Raw genomic sequence first — 20,829 nt, forward strand, 5'->3', positions numbered from 1 at the left:
ACCACTGAAAAAAGACCAGCCCCATCCTCCTGACACCCTCCCTTTAAGTATTTATAAGCATTGATCAGATCCCCCCTCAGCCTTCTCTTCTCCAGACTCAAAAGACCCAAGTCCCTCAGCCTCTCCTCGGAAGGAAGATGCTCCAGGCCCCTCACCATCTTTGTAGCCTCTGCTGTCCCCTCTCCAGTCCTTCTGGAACTGGGGAGCCCAGAACTGGTCCCAGTGCTCTAGATGGGGCCTCCCCAGGGCAGAGCAGAGGGGCAGGATGACCTCTCTCCACCTGCTGCTCACACTCTTCCTGATGCCCCCCAGGATGCCATTGGCCTTCTTGGCCACAAGGGCACATTGCTGGCCAATAGGGCATCCTATTGTCCACCAGGGCTCCGAAAGCCACTTCAGATTGCAGCACCACGAAGGACAGACAGCAAAGTGTCCTGCCTTGGAGAGGGACCAGCACCCTCCTGATCCCAGCAGCTCCTGGGGGCAAAGGTGCTCATTTGGCAAATGTGGGGAAAGCCTCCCTTGCCTCTCCCTCAGATTCTTCTCAGGATCCTACAGACTTCATATGGAAGACCAGAATCGGGGCCTACAGGAGCGAAGATGGCACCAGGCTGCAGTGAAGGGATGGAGGTGACACCAAAGTCCTCCACTGGAGGTCCTTTTGCCACAATGGACATAAAATAGGCAAGGAGCTTAGGATTATTACCTGTCCTGCGTCTTTTCTCAACACCTTCCTCCTCTCCACATTCAGATTTAGAATCCACCTTGTTGGACTGGGTTTCATCAAAAATGGAGGAGGGAACGATTAAGCTGAGGGATGAGGCATCATGAACGATCTCGGCAGGTTGCTTTCCTCCTTGATCTAGCAGAAACTGGATATCTTCAAAGTTTGCTACGGAGGAAGGACAAGAGGAGTGAGGGAAGTGGCGAACGTGGCCAGGCAATCTGCTCGTTGCCGTTTGCCACTCTGCACGGCCACGTACAGAAGATGGAAAATTCCCCCAAAAAGAAGCCTGTCCAGGCTGTCTCCGCTCTCAGGTGGATTTTGAGCATTTGGTTTTGTTGCTGGGAAGGAGCAAATATGAAATAACTAGTGCTATGAGACCTGGTCCTACTGGCTGAAGAAAAACTCATCCAACCCCACTCTTTGTGGCTGAGGGACACAAGGGGACATCCCGAGTATTTCCCCAGTCCATGGTGGGCAGATATGAGTTTGCTTTGGCTGCACCCAGGGTTAGTAGAGGACGTGTGTTACAAGCCACAGACTTTTCACCCAGGAATTCCTCCACTAAGCTGGGAAATGGGCTTTCCATGGAGAATGAGGTCATGGAGAGCTCAGGGTAGGTGGGCTGGAGTCCCTGCTGAGTCCACACTCAGGACAGCCAATGCCAAACCCTCACCGCTGTCCTGGTCCCCAGTCTTGGGCTTTCCCTGCTCATTCTGCAGCCTCTTCTGGTCCTGATAGTACTCCAGCACCTCTGGGGGCAGCTTCTCACCCGGGGCACGTGGAGGCAGCAACAAGGTGTTGCGGCCATCATAGTCCTTCAGCATCCGCAGGATCTGTGCGCACAGGGAAGAGAAATCATATACGGGATGCATCTCTTGACCTTCATCATGTAGACTGGCTGAGGAGTCTGTTCATCCCCTCCGTTCCTTCCCTCCCAACAACTTGGACTATCCAAGCCCCTCCACAGCCTGCCAGAGCTGGCTGACTCCAAAACACCACCAGGCTCTGGCCTGGAGATACCTCCATCGCCCTGGCAGGAGCCTGGGAACACTGGAATGCTGTGAAGCTACGGGAGGATGCACACGGAGACCGGACCTTCCTTCTCACCTGCTCCTCAGCAAGGTACTGCTGATCGAACTCCAGGGAGTAAAACTCGATGGGGAACTCGCAGGGGTTCCTCACCACCACTGTCCCCTCCACCCCAGGGCTGTACGGCAGCAACGGTCCCAGCTCGAGCACTGAGGGGCTGAACTCCAGCTGTGGCTCCAGCCCCTGCCCAGAGACCTGCACCTGGAGGTCTTGGTTGCTCTGGCAAACGTTAATCTTCAGCTTGCTTCTGTAGGACTTCTGAAAAGAGAGAAGTGCAGAAAGCTTCTCCATGAAGTCCCAGGTGATGAGGCCTCAAATTCAACCCTCGCCCTAAGGTCAGGGGTGTTATCAGTACCTCTAAGGTGATGGAAAACAGGTCTTTACAGCAGGGGCTACAGCACCTGCATGCTGGCTCTGGGTAACTGGGATGAATCCCGGTGTGAAGTATAAATGGATATTGGGTATCATATGGCCCTAAAATGGTCTAAATGGTCTACGGACTAGGTTTTCATCTAATCATGAGGGAGCACAATGCTAATGAGAAAGGGGTTATAGAATAATACAATCATACGGGTTGGAAGGGACCTTTCAGATCATCGAGTCCAACTATGAACCCAACACTGAAAAACCCGCCACTAACCCACGTCCCTCAGCACCACATCTGCCCGGCTTTTAAATACCTCCAGGGATGGTCACTCCACCACTCCCCTGGGCAGTCTGTTCCAATGCTTGACAACCCTTTTGGTGAAGAAATTTTTCCCAATATCCATCATAAACCTCAAGTTATGTTGCCCACAGACAGTCCTGGCACCACTGCATCAGGCAAACATCAGCTACAGGAAAGAGGCAGAGGAGCTTTCACGGGCTAGAAACAAGTGTGCCCAGGTGGCCAAGAAAGCCGATGGCATTCTGGCTTGTATCAAAAATAGTGTGACCAGCAGAAGTAGGAAGGTGATTGTGCCCCTGTACTCAGCACTGGTGAGGCCACACCTGGAGTGTTGTGTCCAGTTTTGGGCACTTCAATACAAGAGAGATCTGGAGGTGCTGGAGCAAGTGCAGAGGAGGGCAACGAAGCTGGTGAGGGGGCTGGAAAACAAATCGTATGAGGAGCGGCTGAGGGAGTTGGGACTGTTTAGTGTGAGGAAGAGGAGGCTGAGGGGAGACCTCATCACTCTCTACAACTTCGTGAAAGGACACTGTAGAGAGGTTGGTGCTGGTCTCTTCTCACAGGTAATTAGTGACAGAACGAGAGGGAACGGCTTCAAGCTCCAACAGGGTAGGTTTAGATTGAACATTAGGAAGGAATTTTTCACCGAAAGAGTGGTCGGGCATTGGAACAGGCTGCCCAGGGAGGGGGTGGAGTCACCATCCCTGGCTGTGTTTAAGGGCCGTTTAGATGCGGTGTTGGGGGATATGGTGTAGGGGAGGACTTTGTAGAGTAGGGAAGATGGTTGGACTCGATGATCCCAAGGGTCTCTTCCAACCTGAATGATTCTATGATTCTATGATTCTAAGGGTCGTCATCTCTGCTCGGTCTTTGGCTCTAGTTAAAGTGAGACACAAGATCGTTACATCTCTACTAGCAATTAAAACCTCCCTGGGCCTGTTCTCAGGCATGGAAGCACTTTTGTCCCTACTGCCAGTTTCCAAGTCATGGTGACCACATGCAAACTGCCTTTGGGAATGCTCCATTTCTTAAGCTGACTCCCAGACCACCTGGGAATGTGCAGGCAGCATGGCCAGAGCCACAAGGACCGCTGGCTTTAGCCACAACAGGTGACTCTCGTGAGACCCCACCTGGAGTACTGTGTTCAGTTCTGGAGTCCTCAGCACAGGAAGGACATGGACCTGTTGGAGCAGGGCCAGAGGAGGCCACAGAGATGCTGGGAGGGCTGGAGCCCCTCTGCTGGGAGGGGGGCTGAAAGAGTTGGGGGGGTTCAGCCTGAAGAAGAGAAGGCTCCGGGGAGACCTTGGAGCCCCTTCCAGTCCCTCAAGGGGCTCCAGGAGAGATGGGGAGGGACTCTGGATGAGGGAGGGGAGCCCTGGGACAAGGGGGAAGGGTTGGACACTGAAAGAGAGGAGATGGAGATGAGATCTGGGGAGGAAATTCTTTGGTGTGAGGGTGATGAGAGCCTGGCCCAGGTTGGCCAGAGAAGCTGTGGCTGCCCCATCCCTGGAGGGGTTCAAGGGCAAGTTGGAGGGGGCTTGGAGCAACCTGGTGGTGTGGGAGGTGTCCCTGCCCAGGGCAGGGGGTGGCACTGGATGGTCTTTAAGGTCCCATCCAACCCAAACCATTCCATGACTGTCCTTGCCATGCCCAGAAAGGTGGCTGGTTTGTCTGCTGGTACCAGGAGGATTAGCCTAGATGGGCCCTTCCAGAGTTATTATCCCCACGAGTGTGGCAGCTGCTCTGCTCCAGGGCACTGCAGCCTGCAAATGCACCCCCACAAAGAGGAAGGTGAGGAGAAAGAGGCAGATTTCCCCCCACGTGCTACGAGGTTGCCCCACCGCAGTGCCCTGATGCTCTCAGTGCAAGGTCCCCATGGAGATTTCAAAGTGCCGCACAGAAGAGGATGCTGCAGGGGAAACTGAGGCACAGCGGGCACAGGGCTTGCAGAAAGCTTCACGGGGAGGTAGACCTCATCTCCTGCTCCCTGCCACACTGCCCTGCCAGACCTCCTGGGGGGGGACACCATCGATCTCACCTCTTCCGTGGGTGAAAACCTGACTGCCACGTTGCATCGCTCTCCTGGAGCGAGGGCTCCAGATGCGGGCAGCACCTCGAAGACACAGGGCTTGGCCTTCAACTCCTGGAGCAGCTTCCGACGCACGTTTGCTGGCAGATGTTTGTCCACCTGAGCACAAAACACAATTGCATGAGGTTTCCTTGGTCTGTGAGACCAGACCCTCGGTTCCTGTCATGCTCTGAGATACTATCACAGCGTAGAGAACACCCACACCAAACCAGCCACGACCTCCACTGGCCTAGAACTGGAAGGAAATCATGCAGAAAGGGCAGGCAGATAGGGAAGCACTGTCCTCAGAAGAGGTGGTGGGTGGGAAGCTCAATGGGAGACTGCAACGTGTAGTGGCAGCCCAGAAAGCCCCCTGTGCCCTGGGCTGCATCCCCAGCCCCGTGGCGTGAGACTGCAATGTGTAGTGGCAGCCCAGAAAGTCCCCCGCACCCTGGGCTGCATCCCCAGCCCCGTGGCCAGCAGGGAGAGGGATGGATGGGGGGGATTCTGCCCCTCTGCTCCGCTCTGGGGAGACCCGCCTGCAGGGCTGCCTCCAGCTCTGGGGCCACCAACAGCAGAAGGACATGGAGCTGTTGGAGCGGGGCCAGAGGAGGCCCCGGAGATGCTGGGAGGGCTGGAGCCCCTCTGCTGGGAGGGGGGGCTGAGAGAGTTGGGGGGTTCAGCCTGGAGAAGAGAAGGCTCCAGGGAGACCTTCCAGCCCCTTCCAGTCCCTCAAGGGGCTCCAGGAAAGCTGGGGAGGGACTCTGGATCAGGGAGGGGAGCCCCAGGAGGAGGGGGAAGGGTTTGACCCTGCAAGAGGGGAGATGGAGCTGAGATGTGGGGAAGAACTTGTTTGGTGGGAGGGTGGTGAGAGCCTGGCCCAGGTTGGCCAGAGAAGCTGTGGCTGCCCGATCCCTGGAGGGGTTCAAGGGCAGGTTGGAGGGGGCTTGGAGCAACCTGGGGTGGTGGGAGGTGTCCCTGCCCAGGGCAGGGGGTGGCACTGGGTGGTCTTCAACGTCCCTTCCAACCCAAACCATTCTGTGAGTCTATAAGAGCAGAAATGGGTGAAGGTGGCAGAGAAGCGAAGCCACCACAGGAAGGGGTGAAGGTGGCAGAGAAGCGAAGCCACCAGACACCTTTCTGGACATGGCAAGGAACAGTCATAGAATGGTTAGAGTTGGAAGGGATCTCACCTGATGAACAGGTTCAGGTGAACCAGTCTTGCTCTGTACCCTCAAGAGCTTCCTCAGACAAGCTGTAGGCCAAGTGCTCAAGCAGCCACAGGGGCAGAAAAGGTGAGAAAGGCAAAGGAAACCCAACCAAGAAGTTACGTGTTACACGTGGTCTGGGCTTTACCTTCTTTACAGGCTCAATCACAGTGATGAACCATTTACAGGGGTGCTGGAGCTGATTATGGAGTCGGATGGTTTCTTCTTGGCACTGCCCACACTGGACAGCGGAGAACTCCAGCCTGTCCCTGGAGAGGCAGAGGGATGTCATGGCCACAGTGGCACGGAGGCGGAGGTGAAACGTGGGGCCTCCTGCTACCTAGGGAAGGACAGAGCATCCAGCTGAGAGTCCAAGTGATACCTACTGCTGTCCCCAACCTGCCCCAGAAGGTGGTGCGGGCAGAGGGAGGTGAGGAAGCACGTGGTACCTTGATGGGCAGGAGCCTGTCCACCTCTCCCAGGGGCAGGTTGGCGCTCTGTGGGTCAAAGTGCACTTCGAAGGTCTCTGTCTCACAGTAGGGCAGGTGCTTCACACGGTCCAGCTTCACGCAGAAACCTGGAACAAATGGAAATAAAGCAGCTGAGACACACAAGCGTGTGAAATGTGACACGGGCACATTAAGGTCACACAGGTGCCCTGGGTGGCAGCTCTGTGAAGGAGCCCTTTGCATCTCCGCAGAAGCCTGTTGCTTCTTCTTCCTTGTCAAGGAGAAAGGGTTTTCACAGCCCGAATCCAACGCCCACACGGTAAAAAGGAAGCATCAGTTGAAGAGCACCAGCAATGTCTTCATCAGGCAGCCCAGGGAAGGATGCACAAACCTCTCCAAAGAAGAATTTGCAACTGAGATTCCCCCACGCCATGGTGTTCCCTGGGAAAAACCTCGAGGAGACACCTGACCACCCCTCAGACACAGCGAGTCACCGTTTGATGGTACTGCAGCCTCAACTCAAGATGTGTTTGGGAAGCCTGTTTTGATACCCCAGAAGACCTCACAAGCTGTTTTCTCAATAAAGGCTGAACGGAAGCACTAGGACATTACAAACTTTAAACAAAGCACTTCCCAAACCACAAAGGGCCCATCTGTTTGCAACACAAGCCCACAGAGGGCACAAAGAAACACAGATGATGCTCACGGTTGCCAAGAGCAGAAGATGCTGAGAGGTGACCAACTTCCCCACATCCAGTGGCTTAAGCTAAGCTGGCAGAGCTCCTTCAAGGCCACGTGAAGTCTCTCCAGCACTGGTTACCTGTGTCACGCAGGACCTGTGCAGCAGTGTGGAAGGACACAGGGAACTGCCCGGTGTTGGTGATCTTCACAATGTGTGTGTGGACGTCACCGAGAACGACGTAGCCAAAGTCCAGGACGTACTCAGGCAGCTCAGCTCTGAAAGGAGGAGAAAGGACATCCTTTAAATCACAGCCTGGCTGCATCTCCAGGTGGACTGAAAATGCAAATAAAGTGGATATTTCTGTATTAACTGTATTTCTCTATTAACTATTTCTGTATTAACTAAAACTCAACTCAAGCCCATGAAACCCAAGGCCTGACCACCTGGTAATATGACTTTGCGAAGTTCATCAGCCTGACCAGGGATGGTGTCTGTGCTGTCTGGAAGGTCATGATAGTCTGCACTGGACCCCCTCAGCTCTAAGAACAGAACCCAGCATCTGTGGGGAGCTGAGCAGCCCCAAAGCTCAGGGTGGCACTGTGGAAGGGAGGACACTCAGCTGCTCATAGGGAGCACGTCAAAGCTGTCAGGATCATAGAATCATTACGTTTGGAAGAGATCTTTAAGATTATCAAAAGTCCAACCATTAACCCTGCACTACCAAATTACCACTAACCCATGTCCCTCAGCACCACGTCTGCCTGGCTTCTAAACAACCCAAGGGATGGTGACTCCACCGCTCCCTGGGCAGCCTCTTTCAAGGCTTGAAAATCTTTTTGGTGAAGAAATTTTCCCCAATATCCATCCTAAACCTCCTGGAGCAACTTGAGGCCATTTCCTCTTGTCCCATTGCCTGGGACTTGGGAGAAGAGACCGACCTCCCCCTGGCTACACCCTCCTTTCAGGGAGTTGGAGAGAGCGAGAAGGTCTCCCCTCAGCCTCCTTTTCTCCAGGCTGAACACCCCCAGCTCCCTCAGCCTCTCCTCACCAGACTTGTGCTCCAGACCCCTCACCAGCTCCGTTGCCCTTCTCTGGACCCGCTCCAGCCCCTCAAGGTCTTTCCTGTCGTGAGGGTCCCAAAACTGGACCCAGCACTTGAGGTGGGGCCTCACCAGTGCCCAGTACAGGGGGATGGTCACTGCCCCAGTCCTGCTGGCCACGCTGTTCCTGACACAGCCCAAGGATGTTGTTGGTTTCCTTGGCCACCTGGGCACGCTGCTGGCTCATATTCAGCTGGTCACTAACCAACACCCTCAGGTCCTTTTCCCAGGACAGCTCCAGCCACTCTGCCCCAGCCTGGAGCGTCCATGGGGTTGGTGTGACCCAAGTGCAGGACCCAGCACTTGGGGCCATGTTGAACCTCACACCATTGGCCTCGCCCCATCCATCCAGCCTGTCCAGATCCCTCTGTAGAGCCTTCCTGCCCTCAAGGAGATCCACACTCCTGCCCAACTTGGTGGTGTCTGTGAACTTTCTGAGGGTGCAAGGCCCTTCAGACCCTTTCTGAAGTCCTCAGCAATTCCCAGCTCAGCAGACACAAGGAGCTCTCAGGAACAGGGGAGCACTGCTGGGTGTTACCCTCGGGGCACCTGGAGATAGGGTAGGGGTGTCCCCACTAACTTGGGAAGCCTCTGACGAGAACGCTGGTCAAAGACAGTGCCCTTTGGGGAACCGGAGGCGAGAGCTTTCTGCAGCTCCAAGGCATGTTCCTCTATCAGCACCTGCTCCATCTGCATCTGCAGCCGAGTGTCCAGCTAAGGAAAAGAAAGACAGAGGCTGGTTTGCAAAAGTCCTTTCCCAAGGGGAAAGATCCCTCTTGAAAGAGGATCCCACCGTGTTCTTGTTGAGAGGGGTGATGGGGTCCTCCTGCCTCACTGCTCAGTGTCTGTGACACCTCCTGCTCTCTTAGCCAGGACCTTATCCCGAGGGAAATGAACTCCAGCATCTTTGCCTGCCCAGTCACTGTTACTAAAGCTGATCTGGCCAGACAGACAGACAGATGGACGAGCTAGAAACCTTCCAGAGCTCCAAGTATTTGGCTGAGTCCCGCTAGCGCCAAAGCAGCTGGGACAAAAGCCCTCCTAAAAAGGGAACTGTGATGAAGCTGGTGCCTCTTGGAGACCAACGCTGACAGCAGAGTCCCAGGCATGGCCAGGCTGGTCCTATTAAGCTCTGTAAACCTGGCAGGGCTCGGGCTGTGGGCAACAAACACCCCAGTGATGACCTGCAGCTCCTTCAAAGTACCATAAATTCAAATGCTGGAGCATGGACACCAGGACCTCTCCCTGGGATAGTGAGGAGGCTTGTGTGTCTGCCAGAGGGACAACTACCAGAGGTGGGCAGCCCCCAGGGCAATGCTGAGCTGGTGCAGCATCGTGGCCAGGTGTGTTCAGGGAGGTCCCAAGTGCCAGCAGGGCACCAGGAAACCAGCTGCAGGGTGCAAGGGGACAAAATGACACAGGGGGAGGTTGGGACATGCCCAACAAGGTGGCAGCAGTTCTCACCACAGCGTCCAAGTCATCTGTGGGTGGCTCTGCGGCCGCAGCCTCCCCCAGAGCAACTGCTTCATCTCTCTGGCTGTCTTTTTCCATCTTTTCTTTCACCTCCTTGAGCACCCTCTCGTATTTTTCATTTCCTGAAGGAAGAAAACATCCACAGACCGTTGCTTTTCCTCTATGAAGCCTGATGTTCCCTCCCACCCATCCTCCTCCCCATGTAGGAACATCTCCCCCCCTGCGACATGATGCAAATCCAACCCTGCCAGCTTCTATTAGGGCTTCCCCCAGTGTTTAATGTCTAACCATCATCTTCCCCGGGATCTGACGGATTTGCTGGTGAGCTCTGCAGGATGGGTCCTGGAGCAAAAAGCCCCCATGGGCTTCCAGAGCCTCGGGAAGCAACCAGAGGGCTGAGCGTTGGTCTGACAGCCCTTAAACCTCCAGGCTTGGTGGAGGTGAGTGTGAACTGCCCTATGGGCATATGACATGGGGGGAAGACACCAGAGGACCTTCCTGGGGTGCAGACAGGCAGCGCTCACCTTTGATGTTCCTGGGCAGGTCCAAGCAGATCCTGGGAAAGGTTCCCTCTCCTTTCAGGGAAATTTCTTCTGGTGGCAGGTGACCCACTTGGATCTGGAAAGTCCTGCAGAAGATTCCAGGCACTCCTGGCAGGTAATAGACTTTTAGCACTTGCTCCTTTCCAGGTCCGATGAAACCCTGCAGGGCACAGGAGAAGAGGGAGGGAATGCACCACAGAGGGTTTGGTGGAGGCATGGCTCAGACGACAGACACGCTGAGAAAAGAAGGCAGGTTCTCATATATAAGAACATATCAGATGACATCGCTTTCTGGTATCTAAAAGCTGAAGTGTCCTACTCCAGGATGCAGTATGTCCTTCAGAGGACTCATAGGGATGGGTTCCCACAGGACAGACCTACAGACTGCCCTTTGCTCAGCTCTTCTGCTAACAGTGTCCACCCTCAGCCAGCAAGAGTCAGGTAAATAAATAAAAGCTCTTTCACCAGCTGCTGTGGAAGGGGAGTGAAGTGCCCACACTCCCAGTGGGGCCAGCAGCTCCTCTCACTGCACCTCAGTGGTTCCCAGGCTGGTGTCCAGGGCTCTGACCCCTTATTAACACCCCCAAGCCAACATCTCCTGCCTGTGGGGTTACACCAAGGTGCACTGTCCAGGCCCACGGTGACCTGCAAACATACATCTCTGGAGACATGGGAACAGAGATTGGGATGAGATCTAGGGAAGAAGGTATTGCCAGGAAGGACACCTCCTCTCCAGGCTTCCAGAAGGGCTGTCCCAGCCCCGGGCTGCTGTCCACCAGGACTCCCAGGTCTTTCTCCTCAGAGCTGCTCTCCAGCAGGTCACCCCCAACCTGTCCTGGTGCAGGGGGTTATTCCTCCCCAGGTGCAGCACCCTGCACTTGCCTCTGCTGAAGTTCATCAGGTTCCTCTCTGCCCAACTGTCCAGCCTGTCCAGGTCTCACTGGATGGTGGCACAGCCTTCTGGGGTGTCAGCCACCCTTCCCAGTTTTGTGTCATCAGCAAATTTGCTGAGGGTACACTCCATCCGCTCATCCAGGTCATTGATGAATAGAAGAGCCACCCACCAGCAAAGGCCATTAAGGGAATTCATTAGGAATGCATTTGCTTGACCCTCTCTGCCCCCAGCAGCAATTCCTTACAGCCCTGTTTCTCCTGCCTGCCTTTTTTTTCCCCTTTTTCGTTTTTTTGCCATTTTTTCTCCTACAGCCCCCATCCTGGGCAGCCTGATGCAGGTCCAAGGCCAGGACCATTTGTGGTCAATCAGCCCACGCTACTCACCATGGTGGGCACGACCAGGGGCACGCCGGGCAGAGGGTTCTCTGCGGTGGCCGTGCTGGGGTTTTGCACCAGGTAGGTGAATCCCACCTTCCCACTGTTCCTCAGGGCAACCTCCACTTGGGTGACTTCGTTAAACAGCTGGAGAGAGGAGAGAGGGGCAGGGAGTTACAAGGCACAGGTCTCCTTGCTGGGCATCTCCTGGGTTTTTTTTTCATCGGGTTGAAAGCAAATGAAGACAAAGCAGAAGCAGGGACTTCAAGAGATGGGCACTCAACTCTCCTGGATTGACCCATGGCCACCAGGTACCTCTTAGCCCTGCACAGGAATGGATATTTATGGCAGCACAAAGAGGTGCAACAACCAACGTGTCAAAACCAGCAATGGATAAACCAGGGGACACAAGTCCCCTGCACCTTAAGGTGCCACAGGAGCAGCTGAAACAAAGGAGGAGGCATTTCAGAAGAAAAGGGACCCGCGCGCAAGTGTTTGAAAGCAAAATACCAGCAAAATGGGAGAAAGCCAGTGCAATACGTCCAGGGACAACAGCTGGAAACATCTGTGGGGTTTTTAACTAAAAAGAAGTCAAGTGAGGATTATTCTGGGACATTCTCCCCAGATACAGTGACTGGAAGCCCAAGGTAACTTCCTCCCTGGCTTATTTTGTTGATTTATCCAGAGTGTTAAAAGAGAGCAGCTCCTTGGGCCTCAGGCTGTCGAAACGGACCAGCAATGGACGTCTCTTGGACACGTCCCTTTGGAGATCACTGCTGGCATCCTGCCTGCCCCAGGAGGCAGCATTAGCAACCTTGAGAGGAGGAACTGCCAGCTTTGTTGGTGGGGTGGAAACGGCCATCAAAAACCACCTTGGACGCAGGACACATCACACAAAGGTTGTACTTCCAAGCCTTAGAGCCAACAAAGGAGCTGGGAAGTGGGGAGAGTCCTTGGCCTTGGTGGGCAGGAACCCCCAAGTGATGGTTTCAAGACAAGGACCTTTGCCAAGAGGTACCTGCAGCCCGCAGTCGATCTCCGTGCTGTCTAGGAGGTAGTTAATGAGCGAAGCCTCCCCACTGAGCATGACCTCGTAGGTCGGGCCTCCCTCCACCCTGCACAGCGCCTTGACATGGGCGACGATGTTTGAGTGGCCAAAGAAGGTCAAGGTGACTCGCTGGCTCTCACCCGGCTGCAGCAGGCCATACAGCGGCAAGATGTCGAAAACCTGGAGGAGAAATTAAGATGTCGAGCATTGAAATCCATGCAGAAGAGCAATCCATGGCTTAGAGCAAAGGATAGACATGGCTGGATAGGCCTTCTCCTCAAACGCAGGCAAAATCATCCTAAGAAGCTGTGGTTGCCCCATCCCTGAAGGGGTTCAAGGGCAGGTTGGAGGGGGCTTGGAGCAACCTGGTGTGGTGGGAGTGTTCCTGCCCAGGGCAGGGGGTGGCACTGGGTGGGCTTTAAGGTCCCTTCCAACCCAAACCATTCTGTGACTCTATGATACATCACCCTGCATCTATTCCATTTACCAGTGGAGGTACCATGGAAAAAATCTTCTTCTATACTTGCTAATTAATGCATTAATTAATACGCTACATTAAGTAATACGTGAAGGCTCCCAGAAGCAAGAAATCATCTCTGCTGCAGAACTTGCCTTTAAAAAACACTTTTAACTGCCTTCAGAATAACACAAGCCTGGGAGGTGAGAGCTCTGGGAGCTGGGGGACGACTCCAGCCCAGCCCATCTCACTCCTCACGCTTCTCCCTCTCTCCCCGATTCTCACGCTGCTCTCTCTCAACACCCTACAGCAAAATCTGCTGCAGAAATTTCCTAGTGACCTTGGATCATGCCCTCCACAGGTGCTGCACAGGTAGTGTCCTTGGGTCAGCCCTATGACATGTCCCACATGGCCTCTCTGATGACCAGTGCCACGTGATGTGCACCAGTACAGGCTGGGGAGACCTGTTGTACAGGTTGGGGAGACCAGAGCTGCTCTACCTGCTGGAGAGCAGCTCTGAGGAGAAAGACCTGGGAGTCCTGGTGGACAACAGGATGCCCATGAGCCAGCAATGGGCCCTTGTGGCCAAGGAGGCCAATGGCAACCTGGGAGTCATCAGGAAGAGTGTGAGCAGCAGGTGAAGGGAGGTCATCCTGCCCCTCTGCTCTGCCCTGGGGAGGCCCCAGCTGGAGCACTGGGACCAGTTCTGGGCTCCCCAGTTCCAGAAGGACAGGGAACTGCTGGAGAAGAGACAGCAGAGGGCTACAGAGATGATGAGGGGCCTGGAGCATCTCCCTCCCGAGGAGAGGCTGAGGGACTTGGGTCTTTTTAGCCTGGAGAAGAGAAGGCTGAGGGGGGATCTGATCAATGATTATAAATACTTAGAGGGAGGGTGCCAGGAGGATGGGGCCGGTCTTTTTTCAGTGGTGCCCAGGGACAGGACAAGAGGAAATGGGCACAAACTTGAATGTAAGAAGTTCCACCTCAACGTGAGGAGGAAGTTCTTTGCTGTGAGGGTGGCAGAGCCCTGGAAGAAGCTGCCCAGGGAGGTGGTGGAGTCTCCTTCTCTGGAGACATTCCAACCCACCTGGACACGTTCCTGTGCAACCTGCTCTGGGTGGCCCTGCTTTGGCAGGGGGTTGGAGGAGATGATCTCCAGAGGTCCCTTCCAACCCCATGTAATTCTGGGATTCTGTGAAGGGTGTGAAGCTGCTCCGTGAGCAGCGTTGAGGGCCACAGAACTGCTTGCCATGCTGGAAATGCAGAGATAAGACCGATTCCCACTTACCTCCTCCACTCCCAAGGCGAGGGGCTCTGACTCCACGAACTGCATCAGTTCCTCAATCATCACCAGGCTGTGAGTGTCCGCAGCATCTTCCAGCTCTGCAGCAGTGGATGGTAGTGGCTGAAAAACAAGCACCATGGGCTGCAGTAAGCAGTTGGCTGGTCTGGGTGAGACCACTTTGCTGCAGGCTCCACCACCTCAAGCCAGATGTAGCTGAGATGGGACCCACGTGCACATAAAGCATAGGTATGTCCATGCCATCAGTTGAGTGTGGGTCCAAGCCCACCCGCAGATGAGACACGGGCTCCATCTGCGCTTCCTACACTCATGAGGAAGCTGGATGAACACAGCACTCAGTCCTGGCAGAGATCTCAAGGGCGTTCTGCTTGCTCCTGCCCAATGAACATGCTGAGAATCCCCTGCCTGGACAGGTTGGGTTCTCCGTCACATAAATAAGAACACAGCTGCCAGTGAGGAGTAGCAAAAACAGGAAAATAAGGACTTAAATAGTGCTTGGCTCAGCTATCCAATTTTATCTCGTGCACTCTTGTGGGCTGGAGAGCTGAGGATCTCTGCCGAGGCATTCTCTCTAGTGGCACCTTCCTGAAGAAGGCAGCTGAGATGCTTTCCTGTCTTGCAGCACCTGAGAGCTGGTGTTTAACCTCAGAGGTGCCATCTTTCAAAAGGAACCCCATTCCTGGGCTTCTGATCGTGATTTATAAATGAGGGCTTTGTGATTACTCTTGAAGGTTAAGAGCACCCACTTCTTCACTGGTGTGAAGAAGTGTTTTGTGTTGTGGTCTTGACTTCAGCAAGGATATTTATGGGACATCTTCATACCTAATCAAGAGGTTAGATCTCCCTGGGATGGGGAGGGTAGAGTCTTCTCCTGTTTGGATGCTCTTTCTGTTGTCTCCATGTTTTCAGACCCAGCAAAGCTTTGCCAGGCACATATTCCCAAAGATCCTATCCCTACCTTTCCTAGGCCTGCGGTCTCCCACCTCCCCAGGAAGGTCATATGGATATTGCCTCCATACAGTGACACAAGCAGAAGATGAAACTGCAATCCAGATGCATCCTTTGAAGCAATTTTGGATCCTACTTAGCCACGTCCACTTGCACTTCCCTGGTTTACTTGTCCAAAGGTGGCAAGAAAGCAGGAAATAAAGATGATTCCATGCTTCTATCTGAAAACATTCAGCCCGCTATTCTTTACGTCTATGAGGTATCATTTCTCCTGATTCAGAAAAAAACCTGCAGTGATAACATTAAAAGTCTCGATATTTGGATGAGAGCAGGTGCAAGCCCTCTCCTTGAAGTTAAGGCCAACACTGGCACCTTCAGAACCTCTCGTGTTCTTTTCCATCCTGTTTTTATCAACTAGTATGAAGGTCAAGTTCCAAAGCAGTGAGGTTCACCAGGAAGGTCCACAGATGAGAAGCTGTTTTCAAAGCCAGGAGGAAGAGAGAGTGACTTTCTCTGCACAGCCTTGTTTTATAAAAAAAGATGTCTCTGTGGCTGTCACTGCAATACCAGGTCTCAGCACAGGAAGGACATGGACCATTGGAGCAGGGCCAGGGGAGGCCACAGAGATGCTGGGAGGGCTGGAGCCCCTCTGCTGGGAGGGGGGGCTGAGAGAGTTGGAGCCTGGAGAAGAGAAGGCTCCAGAGAGACCTTGGAGCCCCTTCCAGTCCCTCAAGGGGCTCTAGGAAAGCTGGGGAGGGACTCTGGATCAGGGAGGGGAGCCTTAGGAGGAGGGGGAAGGGTTTGACACAGAAAGAGGGGAGATGGAGCTGAGCTGTGGGGAAGAACTTGTTTGGTGGGAGGGTGGTGAGAGCCTGGCCCAGGTTGCCCAGAGAAGCTGTGGCTGCCCCATCCCTGGAGGGGTTCAAGGGCAGGTTGGAGGGGGCTTGGAGCAACCTGGTGTGGTGGGAGGTGTCCCTGCCCAGGGCAGAGGGTGGGAATGGGTGGCCTTTAAGGTCCCTTCCAACCCAAACCATTCTATGATTCTTGGGGGAAGATAGAAGCATGAAGACAGGTGGCTCTGGCTGGGGCTGAGAAGGTGGTTACATGGAGATGAGTATTTGATGGGCTTAATACAGGAAGGAAACTGGAAGCCTTCACACCATGATGCAGATAAATTCCTTATTTGATGTAAAAAAAACCCAAAATCAAAAGAAACCCCCAAAATCCCAAACCCAACGTAGATCAGGAGAATTGAGTGGGCTTCTCCAAGCAGAAATACCCTATTTCTCCCTCCCTGTGTCCAGCCACCGGCCCTGCTTCCCAGCCTGCTCTCAGGGCAGCAGAAAGGGAGGCTGGCAAGAGCCTGGTGTTTTGGTGGCAAGCTGGGGAAGGCAACACAAGTGGTAGGTGTAGGAGAAAATCTACCTTTGCTTCCAGGGAGTCATCTGAGTCTGGTGCCTCTTGAGCAGGATCCCCCACTGTTTCCAGGGCTTCATCTGGCTCCTCTGCAGCCCCATCCCCGACCCCCCTCTCTGCAGACACCGAGTGCTCCGACTGGGCTCCCTCCTCCTTTGCTGGTTGGGGTTCGACGAAAAATTTAGGTACTGGAGGGCTGAACCTGGAAAAGAACATAAGTTTGGCCACAGACCTGCAGTTGGAGAAAGGGAAGCCTGGATGAGCAGCTGCTGGGCAGAACGTGGCCCCTGGGTGGGTGCTGGTGGTGTGAGCTCAGTGATGGGGGAGCTACAGGAGAGGTGGGGAAGGACTCTGGATCAGGGAGGGGAGCCACAGGAGGAGGGGGAAGGGTTGGACACCAAAAGAGGGGAGATGGAACTGAGATGTGGGGAAGAACTTGTTTGGTGGGAGGGTGGTGAGAGCCTGGCCCAGGTTGGCCAGAGAAGCTGTGGCTGCCCCATCCCTGGAGGGGTTCAAGGGCAGGTTGGAGGGGGCTTGGAGCAACCTGGTGTGGTGGGAGGTGTCCCTGCCCAGGGCAGAGGGTGGGACTGGATGGTCTTCAAGGTCCCTTCCAACCCAAACCATTCTATGGGTCTCAACCAGCAGCTCTGAAACCAGGATGGAGCTGAGGGTCCCTTGTGGCTGCCCAGGGACAACGCTGCTGGTAGGAGAGTGGTGCTGGCAACTGGGTGGAAGGAGAAATGGGAGAGGAGAGAGACAAAAAGCACAGTGGGAAAGGAAAAGACAAACTGTGAGAAAGAATGATGCCCATCTGTGAAGGAGCAGATGCGAAGAGCGATGAGCTGGTACAGACCCACCAGCGTTCTCCTGGAAGCACCCAGCCCCCAGGAACGCGTCCTCCCCACCCTGAGAAGCGACGGCCAATGCAAGAAGTTTTGCAGCTCTACTAGATAATTGTCCCAAATATTACCAGCAGGCCTAGGTCAGAACAAGCAAGTGGAGATACTGGTGGCTTTCTCCGAGCGTGATGAGGCAGGAGCAGGGCTGGAGCCTAAAGATGGCTGTGCCCTGAGATACCCAGAGGCACCGACAAAGCCCATGGTGGGATCTCCTCACACGCACAACGATGTGGAAAGACACCTCCAACAATTCCAGGCAGAGACTCACAATTAAACATCCCATGGATCCCCGATGAGCACCGAATCAGCAGCCACAAGGGCTTTGGGGAAGGAAATTTGAGTCATTTTTAATCCATAAACCACAAACGCCGAGGAGGAGATGCTGCTCCCCGGTCCCAAAGCTCCAGCTCCAACCTCACCTCGTGCTAGAAGGGCAGCAGCTCTGCTGAAAGAAGGTTGTAACCAGTGGGGTGGTCACCTCCGCAGCAGTTTCTAAACCCAAACTGTTTGAGGAACAATTTGGCAAACGATTCCAGCAAAGCAATTTAACAGCTCGTTTTATGAACGGAGCTGAGTTCATAGTTTGACCAACGTCTGGCAGTGAAAAGTATATGGTTTAATGTCTTCCATCGTTCCCAGGTGACTCAGATCACACTCCCTGTTTTAAACCACAGCAGATGCCCACCATAACTGGGCTCATAACTGGGCTCATATTTCTGATCCCACCTGGAGGGGCACACTCCAGCCGTGCCTGCCTGTCACCGTCCCCAACTTCCAAGTGTCCCCCACAGGCAAAGGAGGCAGATCTTCACAGCCACCTGGATGCTTCATTTCCAGCTGGGAATTCGGTGCCTTCAATGATGTGCTCCCAAATGGATATCTGTCTTCAGCTTTGCTGCTTGTTATCTAAGGCTGGTTTTAATTTCTGGATTAGAGGCTTCATAACCTCCAAGAGATCCCGCCTGACTTGTCCTCCCTACAACCACCCGCAAGAACAAGGCTTGGCCCAGCTGAGCTCCTCTGCAGCCCCATCTCCGGATGCTGCTGGGACCCCATGGGTGACCCCCAGCAAGACCCCAGGACTGTCCTCATGGAAGAACAAACCAGGACTGGAGGGGACAAAGGTGTTCGCTGGTCCCTGGAGAGCATCGCCCATCTCCAGTCCCATCTGTGCCACCTTCTCCCCTCTCAGCTGAAGAACCTCAAGACGTGTTGGCATCTACCTGAGGTTGAAATAAATTCATCCCAGCTGCGACAACGGTGCCCCTGGGCTGAGTGCTACCTCTCCCTGGTGACAAGGGCCATGCCTGCAGCGCAGGGGGACAAACACCCAGGGCCAGGAGCACCCCCGAAGCCCTCCAGCAGCGCACCAGTCTGCAAACCAGTTCAGCCCATGAGTCTGGCCATCATGGCAGCAGCTGCAATCCATCCTAGCGAGGAAATGAAATCGCAGCTCTCCGAGCTGCTCGGGATAAATACTGCGGGTTAATAACAGCTCCTGAAGGAGAGGTAAACCCCCGAGATGGAAAAATCCATAATCATTTATTAAATTACCTTTAGCTTTATAGAATGGTTGGAGGCAACTTCACGGGACGGCGGTGCCAAGACAACAACAATATTTTTCACTCTGAAACAGAAGCCCTCTGGGACCCGGCGCTGGGAGATGATGTGATTAGCGAGTCCTGCTGTAGAGAAGCACCGAGCACAGCCAGGAACTTCTTCCAGAGGGGGGAAAGTCAAAATGAATAACCTGAAGCATGACGTGAAAAGGAACAGGGTGAGGAACCCAAGGTGCCCATAGAAAGCTGACCCCTGGGACAAGCAATCTTCCTGGGGTTGAAGAAAAGGGGGTTGTCTTTGAAAAGGAGAAGGAAGGGGAAGGAACAAGATGTTCAGCATCAGCCCAGGCTTCAGGCAGCTCTTTCCCTGATGTGAATTGGGGCTTTCTGGGGATCCTCCAGCACTTTTAGGCCAAGGCTGTGTACACAGGGAGGAAGGCAAGGAGCAGAAAGCAGCTCCTCCACCTGCAGAGAGGATCCATCCCAAACCAGAATGGCCAAAGGACTGTGGAATTGCCTCCACCAGCACTGTGGAGCTGAGATAAGGAGCCCTCCAAAGTAAGCAGGTCCGCCTGGAGGTGGAAGGGACAAAAGCAAGGTGTTAACCCCCTCTGGGGGTATCTCACCCAACACGGCCACCCCTCAGATGAGAGAAATGTCATCCAGGAACCAACAGTGGGGATTTAATGGCAGTGTGGGCGGATTGGCAGCAGTGAGAGAGAAGTCCTTCCTTCTAGGGCCAGGACAACCTTGTGTCACCCACTGTCCCCAACCTCTGAGACATTAGGAAAAAAAAAAAAAAAAAAATTTAAAAATAAACAAAGCCACGCTTGTAGCTGTTCGTGCCTCTTAAGAAAAAAAAAAAAAAAAAAATTTATATATATATATATCTCAGCCTGTCTCCTGGTTTCTGAGCCTGCCAGGGCCACAGCTTCACACCGCTTCCCACACCCGCCTCCCAAAATAGAGGAGCTAGAAATCACACCGCTTCTGCAAGCGACGTGTGAAGATTCACGCGGGATGACGTGACCCTCCCTCCAGCTCAGGCTGTGCCAGAGCCGGCAGCAGCAGGACGGTCACCCCAAAACCATAAGGGGGGGAACACCCGAGGTGCCTGAAGCCCCTGCCAGCACCAGGGACACGTGCCAGAAGCCACCACCCCGTGGTATCCACATGGAGCATCCTTGCCTGACCCTGCACCCGGTGAAAAACAAGCCTCCCAACAAAGCACCAGCTCTTTTCAGGTTCTCCCAGGGCTGAGCACTGGAGACCACATGCCCATGAGGCATCTAAACAGGCTTACGGGCCCTACGATGCCTTTTAATTTCCCCTTCAGGCCACCAGATGCGTATTAAAAAGGCACTTTGGAGCAAGCCACAGACAGCTCAAGGGTGTTTGCAATAACACAAAACAAGAATAAACCAAGAACCTTCCCAGTGCGCCGTGTGGGAACACTGGGCTGGAGCTGGGCCACCTGGCCACCAGCTAAGGAAGGTGGTGGTGATGGTTCACCCTCATCGACAGTGACTGTTAAACTGCATTTTGTCCAAATGGCCCCAAAGCCTATTTCTTTCCTAGAACAAATTCCTCCTCTAATCCAAGGTTCCTGTATTTACTGAACCACCCGTTGCAATTCGCACCAGGCAGAGGAGAGACAGAGAAGAGAAGCAGCTTTTAGAGAGATGAGGGAGAATTTGGATTTCTTGTTTGCGTAGGGATGGACGTGGGGATGTTACTACTGAAAAGAAGTGAAGACAAGTTACAGCCCTGGAAGAAGCCTCTGCTGGCTTTACTGGAGTTTTTCTGACTTGCACTGATTTTACAGACCACAAAATGTGGTCTTTTCGCCCGTCAGCCAGGTGATTTACAAGCATCGGGTGAGGCTGTAGGAAGTTCCTGGTTCTCCATCAGACAGAAAAATACTT

The 20,829-nt window shown here is 54.0% G+C and overlaps 1 protein-coding gene across 1 annotated transcript in view; it reads right to left on the reverse strand.

The window, feature by feature from the left end:
• HYDIN (HYDIN, axonemal central pair apparatus protein) overlaps nt 1-20,829 on the reverse strand; it is a 176,929-nt gene that overhangs the window by 50,316 nt on the left and 105,784 nt on the right. Inside the window, exons 23-36 of the mRNA XM_014960757.1 lie at nt 16,456-16,648; nt 14,068-14,184; nt 12,293-12,502; nt 11,284-11,421; nt 9,988-10,165; nt 9,455-9,585; nt 8,571-8,704; nt 7,029-7,165; nt 6,209-6,336; nt 5,908-6,099; nt 4,522-4,671; nt 1,835-2,074; nt 1,401-1,560; nt 707-892 (exon numbers count right to left, since the gene is read on the reverse strand). Coding sequence (XP_014816243.1) covers nt 707-892; nt 1,401-1,560; nt 1,835-2,074; nt 4,522-4,671; nt 5,908-6,099; nt 6,209-6,336; nt 7,029-7,165; nt 8,571-8,704; nt 9,455-9,585; nt 9,988-10,165; nt 11,284-11,421; nt 12,293-12,502; nt 14,068-14,184; nt 16,456-16,648 — 2,294 coding nt within the window. The remainder of the gene's footprint in view (nt 1-706; nt 893-1,400; nt 1,561-1,834; nt 2,075-4,521; nt 4,672-5,907; nt 6,100-6,208; nt 6,337-7,028; nt 7,166-8,570; nt 8,705-9,454; nt 9,586-9,987; nt 10,166-11,283; nt 11,422-12,292; nt 12,503-14,067; nt 14,185-16,455; nt 16,649-20,829) is intronic.

The sequence above is a fragment of the Calidris pugnax genome, unplaced genomic scaffold (genome assembly GCF_001431845.1).
Source record: "Calidris pugnax isolate Ruff unplaced genomic scaffold, ASM143184v1 scaffold347, whole genome shotgun sequence".
NCBI classification, from domain to species: Eukaryota; Metazoa; Chordata; class Aves; order Charadriiformes; family Scolopacidae; genus Calidris; species Calidris pugnax.